This window comes from Hemitrygon akajei, chromosome 22 (assembly GCF_048418815.1).
Source record: "Hemitrygon akajei chromosome 22, sHemAka1.3, whole genome shotgun sequence".
In the NCBI taxonomy this organism is placed as follows: Eukaryota; Metazoa; Chordata; class Chondrichthyes; order Myliobatiformes; family Dasyatidae; genus Hemitrygon; species Hemitrygon akajei.
The window spans coordinates 38,445,285-38,454,190 of record NC_133145.1 but is presented as its reverse complement, the minus strand read 5'-3'; the positions used below and the strand labels follow the sequence as shown (position 1 = coordinate 38,454,190).

Genomic DNA, 8,906 nt, shown 5'->3' with positions numbered 1-8,906 from the left:
TGACCTGAAGTGTTGTCATTTCTCACCCATGTATGCTTAATAAAAATGTTGCAAGAACTTTAAGCTTAACAACAAATGCTTAATATTTGTTACGCTTTACTTTTGCAGGAATTAAATAACCTAAGGCACACATACAATGCAGCTCAAGTAGAATTCTAAGGAAATAAATTAGTTTTAAAAATTCAAACCAATTTCTGAGTGTGGCTCAACTCAATTAAATGCAATGAATAAAATCCAAGTTTAAATAAAATCATTAACTCAAGGGCTTGGTTTCATAATTTTGTGTATAAGAATTCAGTTATGTTTACAAAATGCTTTATTGGAGCAGAGGCTTAACCCTTTTAACTGTTCTGAAAATATATCTTAAAAACTGGAATCCAAAACCTTTGTAATTGTATTATAATGGAATGATTTTAACTACTTAATTTTAAAAATTAAGACCCATAACAGCACCAAGCAATTATTTGTATTCACTACATTAAGTCCCATGATTCCCAGTCATTGAATGCAGCATCAAGTCATAAATGTAGAATAATTAACATCGACAAAAAAACCTTTAATGACATTACTGAAATACAGGATTTTATACTGAAGCAAACTGTTAATTACAATTGAGTTCAAAATTAACAGCTTTCTAAACAACATTTTAATATGTAAAAGTATAAACCAATTACCAAGTATAAAATCAAGGTAGCTAAAGGTGCTTACTGCCTGCTCCATAATTTACACGCAGCCAGGTCTCTGGAGGTGCAGCTGACAGGCATTTTACTGGACAGCCATATTTTCTGCACGTCAAGGCATCATTACAGGAGCAATCAGGAGAATACAGGACACAGCCAAGCACTCTGCACTGCACTGCAACACGCCACCTTACAGCTAACCCGCTTTACAGAACTGCTACACAACTGCGCCTAGTGCACAAAAATACATGAGACAATAAGATTAGTATTGGACTGAAATAAAAAAAAGATGGAAAAAAGACATATGCAAATTGAAATTTAAAAGATAATTACTTGTGCACAGGAAGAAACATTACAAAACCTGGAAATACATTCCATGCTTTTTACCTTATGTACGTATCCAACCAAAATGCATCTGAAGTCGAGCATTTCACTAAATTGTAAGAAGTAATAGCAACACAGATGGCACATAACATATAAAAGCCTTCTCAGACACTAATTTTAATTCATAACTTAAAACTGACGAAACCTGTTATAAACAATTATGTTATAATGACCTTTTAAACTCATCACTGCTTATTTAAGAAGGTCTCTCCATCACCTATGCAGATGGCAAGAGATGGTTTTTCTTGCAAGGCATCATGTAATTCTTCCAGGCACCCAGAATATCTAGAATAAAGAGAAGTGAAAATGTAAACTTATTGAAAACAATGTTCATTAAAGCTATAAAATAACACTCAGTTATACAACTGACAAAGGCCTATTTTCCTCTCACCTCAATAATTTTAATACAATTTCAAGAAAACTATTCATTAAACTGGAATTAAGGTGGGGTGTCTTCTACTTTAAGGTTACATAGTACCAGAAGAATAAAAGTACTAACAGAAAAATTGACAATTATGAACTGACAATTTTTACTGCACGTTGAATATATATGGATACCCTAGAACAGGGTAAAATGTAAACAGTACCAAAAATTACACTTTTTGCCTTAGCTTAATGGCATACGCATTAAAACAGCATTTGTTTGTGTGAATCAAATTTTACTAAAAACTCTATTTCCAAAAATAATGCAATTTAATGACAATCCAAAAAAATTCTTTGGAATTACATTTTCGATTTGAGGAAATGTACAGAATGAGATGAGTCAGGTTAATGTTCTCTCATTGAAAGTGCTGCATATTACTCCTGAGGCTTAAGTATATCAGATATAGTCTCAAATTTGAATAGCAACTTCAATATTTGCTGTATTTCTGCAATACAGCAAACGAATGTTTCATTTAGCATATTTTCATGTAAAATGTCAAAAAAACCGAAGTTTAAGGCAATATCTTAGAAAGCCTCAATCGCATATCGCTTTCAACCAAACTGAATTCAAAAGTCATTTAAATTGAGATTCCTAGTTACTTTGGAGCAGGGGTTCCCAACCTGGGGTCCACAGATCCCTCAGTTAATGGTAGGGGTCCATGGCATAAAAATAGGTTGGGAACCCCTACTTTCGAGCAAGAAAATCTCAGGCGGCAGTCATTATTTAAATAGTTCAAATGCGCAGTCATTATTTATTTAAATAGTGCTTATTTCAATGCTAACTGGAATAATTTAATTTACCAATAACTACCATAACATTATATGATCAATTCAAGACTTGAACGTACCTAACAATTTGACATAATACTCACCATTGGACCACACAGGTACATCCGCCAAATCTCATTACCTGTCATTGCACTCTATATTCATCCTTCCACAACCAGCATACTGCCAGAGCAGTGCAAATAAGCTACAGTACGTAGTACAACTCACCAAGCTTACCTCAACTGTACCAACGGCCACAACACCTCGACCACCCCGCAGAATAACAGCAAAAATCACTGAAACATCACCTCCAAGATCCCCCAGCCTCACCAGATTCCTGATTTGGAACATAAATCGCTGCTACTTCATTATCAGTTGATCAAAACCCAGATCTAGCAAGACTGGAGTATTAAAACAAAGACTGCAGTTGTTGAAAGCAGTCTACAACCACATACTCATGACAACTAGGAATACATAGCAAATTGCTGACCCTGCTGACATGACTAATATTACAAAATATTAAAATGTTAAACATCAGGGACCAAAGATTTTATGTCAGGTACTTTGATGGTTTTGAATCCAATTGAGAAACATTAGTTGGTAAGGGAGTAGGACAAGAAGTTTCATTAATATGCTAATGGAATTTTGAATGCTGTGAAAATGAAAAATGAAGTTAATTCTAACATCTTACTAAAACTAGTTTTGCAAACAAGTACAAAAATTAAGGCTGCTGCAAAAAGCAACTTCGGTTTCCATAGCATCTGATAGTTTTCTACTTCCTGTATACTGTTTCCTTAACTGCAATTTCCTTTAAAAACATGAAATTTTAAAAAAATCCTGTCTAATAGCAAAAATTCACCTTAGCTTTACTTCCAAAGAGGAATCTAACAGGAATTAGATAAATATACTCTAACCAAAGATTAGATATTGGATTATCAGCTTTATGGTTTAGTGGTCAAGGATAAAATTAAACTATGCAAATTACTGTTGAAAATGTAGAACAAATGCAATACAGCATTTCATGAAGTCCTAAATATAGTGTCACTAAACTGCTAGGCAAAAGCAATCTGCTTTCAGAGTAGTGTTAGTATTGTGTGTGATAGTTTGAAGATGCTCACTGCTGGATTGATTTAAGTTTTTAGATGGGGAATAGAAACCAGTGAATGTAAGAAAAATCAGGCATAGGGAGAGCAATGGGTAAACAGAAGGGTGCAGTCGATCTGTAAAGAAATTAACAAGGAGGAAATGAGAGGATAGACATCATGTGGACAGAAGGGATTAGTCTACGTGGACATTTGATTCATTTAATTAGTTCAGCACAACTTAAGGGCCTGTTCCTGTGCTGTATTATTCCATGTCCGAAGCATCAAAATCTATCACCCAATTGTCAGTGTGAACATGGTACTGCATAACTGGAACAGCATGCAATGGAAGCGTTTTTGAAAACTGAATTACCAGAACCAGTCAGCTCAGTGCCCTAAAAAAAAAAAATCAATGTTCACCCCCCACCAAAAGTAATTATTCCCAAAAAATAAGTATAAACCACATTATCTATATGCTCTCCCATTCAAGATTATGTCCAATTTGGTATTTGACCATCAATTTAATTCCTCTGGCAATCCCAAGATTGCTGACTCATCAATTGTCTGGAACAACTCTCAATGTGCAATATATATGTTTTGATATTTTAAAAATTTGAATTTTCAAGACTTAGGCAGAAGTATCAAATTACGTACTTCCTTTTATCTATCTGGACACAGGTATGCAAGAGGGAAAGGGATGAAACACCAGTTAAGATACAGTAAATCAAGAATGGTGAATTCAATGATGCATAGTGATATTCTCAGAGGATCTTAACTCATTATCACCGTTTATTATTTGGTGGGTATTTATACCATTACAATTAATTTAACAGGGTGCATAAAAAAATTTCATGAGTTGCGCAGATTAATGAGTGGGAAAATAAGATATAGGTGAAATCATGATCACAAAAGAATTTTATTCTACAAATGTTTCAGTAAAGTCATCCATTATATTAGCACTCATTTATGATTGCTTCATATGAACTTTGCACATTAAGTGTATGACTTTAATGGAATTAATTCTTGTGGTTGGAAACTAATTTGAATAATTATATTTGCTATCACTGATCTCCAGGCTACAACATAATGATAGTGCAGAAGTTTTTTTTTGTTTAAATTAGAAGAGGTTCAGAGGTAACAGAGGTCTAGTTCACATTCTAACAACTCCTCTTAAGCCGAGACATTACTACTGTTTTAGGTTCCGTTCAATAGCTTTCCAATGCAATTATCGTGACGCTTTCTTTTGTGAATTCTTTTCTGAATCACATTTATCAGCTGTTACCTACCATTAAACTTCAGACAGCAAGGCTCTTCGTAACAATCATTTTGGGAGCAGAACTGGACTGCAACAGGGCTCACGAGCCCTCCAAAGGCTAAAGCCCTTCTGCAGCTATTGTTACAAAAACTTTACAGGATTTGAAAAATTAAAGGTTAAACCCACTACAGAACAATGTATTCATGCAATGTAATCTTAAAGTGGTTGTACTATATTATTGCAACCAGAGGTAACTGAATAATGAGGCTGCTTTAAACATATTGCAGTCTTTAATAAAATGGACACAAGACATTTGCAAGTACACCTTGGAAGAAATTATAAATAAATTACTGGATACAATACTTCAGGCCCACATTGTTTTCTCAATATCTACATCATTACCCCCATGAAAGAAATATCTATTTTCTATTTCTGCTGCTTTTGCTCAAACATGAAAGATAAATTAAGGTGAGACCCAAATTAGAAGAGATAGCTCCTTGGGATCATGACTGTTCTATAATTTTGACTGTTCGGTCAACCAAACACAGTTGATGCAAGTGTAAATTGCTTCTAGATGTTGTTTACTTCATGGTAAGATCTCAGGGGAAATCCCTTTTCTTTTTCCACTGATTCAGGAGGGAGTTTGAAAGAAAGGGTAACCATCAGTGTCAAGTTGGAGATTTCAGATGGGCTTGACATTGTGCAAATTTCTCAGCCAATATCTCCAGTCTCTAAAGTGACAATTTTTGCTCTAGGCTGCCATCAGAAGTGAAGTCACTAAATAACAAGTGATCAAGTACATAAGTACTTGGGTCAGCAGAATTATTTAATAATTTTCCATACTGAATAGATGTTTGGGATAACAAGGAGACCAGCTGCTATTAAGTGAAGAGGACACAGTGAAAGATGACAAGTGATGGTTTCGATCGCAAATTATACCAGTGATGGAAAATCTTTCTTAATAACTTAACTTCCACTGCATCTAACTGTTAGAAAGTTTATCAAGAATGTTCTCCATTTATTACACAATAGTTCAATGCCAATCACCTAGATGTGTTTGATGATAGCTCTACATTCTTCCTAAAGTTACTCAATAAAAAGCTTATTTACATCTGTAAAAGATCTTAAATCAGTTAAATCTACTTACTCACTTTGATGCAATTTACCACTTTACGGAGATTCAATTCCATCTTTTTGTGGAGAAGTTGAATTAATTGGTGTCTTGGATCTGGATTTTGACTTTGATCCTTGAGACATCCGTGATATACTTCTAGATCGTGACCTGGACCTTGATCTTGACTTTGACTTCGACCTCGATCTTTTAACAGATCTAGACTTGGAACGAGATCTAGATCGAGAAAATGAACGTGATCTGGACCTGCTGTAACGAGATCTTGATCTACTTTGGCTTTTACTTCTGGATCTTGTACGAGATCGGCGGCGTCTTCTAGGACTGGAAACAAAGAATGAAGTGATGAAAATGGGCAGAAGTGAGGGAAAATCAAGTACTAAATTGTGATGAATTTTGCCTAGATTACCGCGAAAACTTTTATCAAAGTACACAATACTTTAATAACTCATAGTATTAGTTAAGCTACAACATGAAAAACATTGCAGCCAGACTCGAAGAGTACATACTTATCATGAAAAATGAAACAAAATATTGAATATCAATGTCTAAAGAGAGGCGCCTTTGATAACATTGCCTCCCTCGTTACGGCGTCTATTTGATGACATAACTGGGAAAAAAAAGGAAAACAAATCTCTCAGAAGAAATCCTTTGCAATCACTGAGAACTGCAGGTTTGGTACTGGCTTGAAGAAACTCCCCATTATCTCTTCAGAACTACCAGAAATAAAAAAAATTGTACAGCCATGTGCTGCTGACTCTTATTTTATAAAATCCTGAAAATACCCGTGGGGTGAACATAGAAATCTACAGCACCTTACAGGCCCTTCAGCCCACAATGTTGTGCCGACCATGTAACCTACTCTAGAAACTGGTGTTTCCCCAAGAATGGAACTCATTGCCTCTGGCGGCTGTGAAGGCCAAGTAATGGATATATTTAAACGTTGATCGGCTCAATGATTAGTGAGGGCATTAAAGGTTACTGGGAGAAGGAAAAGGAATGGGGTTGAAGGGAAATAATAAATCAACCACGATGGAATACCGGAAAAAAAAACCGACCCCAATTCTATTATTTTGCCTCCTGAAGGAATTATGGGTTTGAATTCGATATAGCTTTTCTTTAAAAATCCCACCTGGAAAACTTCGCTCTTTGAGTCCTTGCAAACATAAAGATAGGGTAACTTTCACTCAGTAAAACCGGTGCGAATACCACCCCCACCCTCAGGGGAGAGGAGTCCCACCAACCTGCGGCTTCTCCTGCCGTAAGCGCCGGCATACCGACGAGACGATCCCCCCCTGCGGTGCGACTCGGCAGGCCGGCCGTAGCGGGCCATCTGCACCCTCAGCTCCCGGCCGTCCAGCACGGCGCCGTCCATGGCGTCGATGGCATCCTCGGCGTCGCGCTTGTCGTGGAAGCGGACGAAGGCGAAGCCGCGGCTCTCACGCGTGAAGCGGTCGCGGGGGATGTAGACGTCGCCGACTTTACCGTACTTCTCGAACACGCGCTTCAGCGTCTCGGGGGACGTGCGGTACGTCAGGTTGTCCACCTTCAGCGAAGTCATCCCTTCGATATCCGGCGGCATCCTCCCGTAGCTCATCCTGACTTATATCCGTTCTGTTTTAAACGGCGAAATTAGACGGGGTTGGAGACAGCCCGACACACACCGACGGCCAGCCCCAGCACAATCACAAGATGGTGGCGCTTGACCCGGAAGCAGATCCACACCCACAACCTCACTCGCTCCCTGAAAAGGTAGATGTATATTTTTATCAACTAAAGCAATCTTTTCGGATACTTTTTAAAAGTTTTCTTCAGTTCCAAATATTGGAAATAAATAATTAGAGCATGAAGCCTCCGGGATCTTGTAGTTTTAATATTACAGTATATCTGTTAAAAAAAAACCCACAAGCCTTAGGAAAACATTGCAAAATGCCAATATATTATCCGTGTGTTTAAATACGGACAATTAACAAAATGTTACATCCAAGGAGAAACTTAAACAGCACGAGACCCTGGCGCATGCGCACGACGCTTCCGGTCATCTGCTGATCTTGGTCTCGTGGGAAGGTACTTCGCTTTTAAAGCAGATCGGCGTTGGAGTGAGATTTAATTTATTTTTTAGCGTATAAGGATATAAAATCTAACCAGGGATATCTCAGTCTTTAGTCATGACACCAGAAAGATGGAAATTAACGAATGTTATAATTTTGGGATGTGCTTTTATGTTCGTTTTCACTGCGTTTCAAACTTGCGGTAATATTGAGGTGAGTGTTTTTGGTTTGGGCTTTAACCTAGGATATTTTTATCAATAGGTAGCAATTAAGTTTGTAAGGCATTTTGCATTGATGATAGGGACCATTACTGTAACTTATGTTTATACACTATATTTACTCCCTTTTATGTATATCCCCAAACTGTTTACAGTACATCTAGTGAAAAGTCAGTACATAATTGTTCAGAGTGTACCGTGCCTTGTGAATGTGCTCAGTCCCAACACTTTGTTCACATAATTAAGTATTACACCCAGGGATTTTGATCAATTTTACTGGAAATTTTAAATTTGTGAATCACGTGCTTTTTCACTGAGCTCAAAAAGCAGGGAAAATTGTAAAGCAGGAAAAAGCTAAAAATTCAAAAACTGAAATGTCAGCAGTTTAAAAGTATTCATTCCCATTTGCTCAGTACTTAGTTGAACCACCTCGTGCAGCTATTACAGCCTTTTCGGTTAAGTATTATAGCTTTGCACAACGTGACAGAGCGAATATTACCCATTCCTTCTTGCGAAATTGCTCAAGCTGTTTCACATTAGTTAGGGAGTAATGGTGGATAGCAATCTTGAGGTCTTGCCAGAGATGTTTGATTGGGTTAAAGGCAGGTCTCTGACTGGACCACTCAAGGACATCAATTTTCTTCATTTGAAGATAGATAGATAGATACTTTATTCATCCCCATGGGGAAATTCAACTTTTTTTCCAATGTCCCATACACTTGTTGTAGCAAAACTAATTACATACAATACTTAACTCAGTAAAAAAATATGATATGCATCTAAATCACTATCTCAAAAAGCATTAATAATAGCTTTTAAAAAGTTCTTAAGCTATTCAGTAGTTGTTCTGGCTGTGTGCTTTGGGTTGTCCTGATGAAAGATGAACTTCCTCCCTATTTTAAGCTTTTTTTAATCC

General features: G+C 36.9%; 2 protein-coding genes across 6 annotated transcripts in view; one reads left to right on the top strand and one right to left on the bottom strand.

Annotated features, from left to right (window-relative positions):
* Positions 1-535: 535 nt before the first annotated feature.
* Positions 536-7,318, bottom strand: LOC140714643 (serine/arginine-rich splicing factor 2-like). Of its 4 annotated transcripts, none has more exons than XR_012095963.1 (4): positions 6,966-7,318; positions 5,740-6,045; positions 1,238-1,349; positions 536-911 (listed from the first exon to the last, which is right to left on the bottom strand). XR_012095963.1 is itself a non-coding variant. In XM_073026026.1 (3 exons), the coding sequence occupies exons 1-2, from the start codon at positions 7,316-7,318 to the stop codon at positions 5,763-5,765; spliced, it is 636 nt and encodes a 211-aa protein (XP_072882127.1). In that variant the 3' UTR covers positions 536-1,349; positions 5,740-5,762. The 4 variants fall into 4 exon arrangements, 2 of the variants coding, with proteins under 2 accessions (XP_072882127.1, XP_072882128.1); XR_012095964.1 differs by having other exon boundaries at positions 5,744-6,045; XM_073026026.1 differs by having other exon boundaries at positions 536-1,349.
* Positions 7,319-7,368: 50 nt separating this feature from the next.
* Positions 7,369-8,906, top strand: part of mfsd11 (major facilitator superfamily domain containing 11) — a 29,300-nt gene continuing 27,762 nt past the window's right edge. The window contains exon 1 of one of the 2 annotated variants that reach the window (XM_073026025.1): positions 7,369-7,473. In XM_073026025.1, coding sequence (XP_072882126.1) covers positions 7,414-7,473 — 60 coding nt within the window. In that variant the 5' untranslated portion in view covers positions 7,369-7,413. Of the gene's footprint in view, positions 7,474-7,763; positions 7,986-8,906 lie in introns of those variants that run through there. The other variant, XM_073026024.1, reaches the window with a different exon arrangement.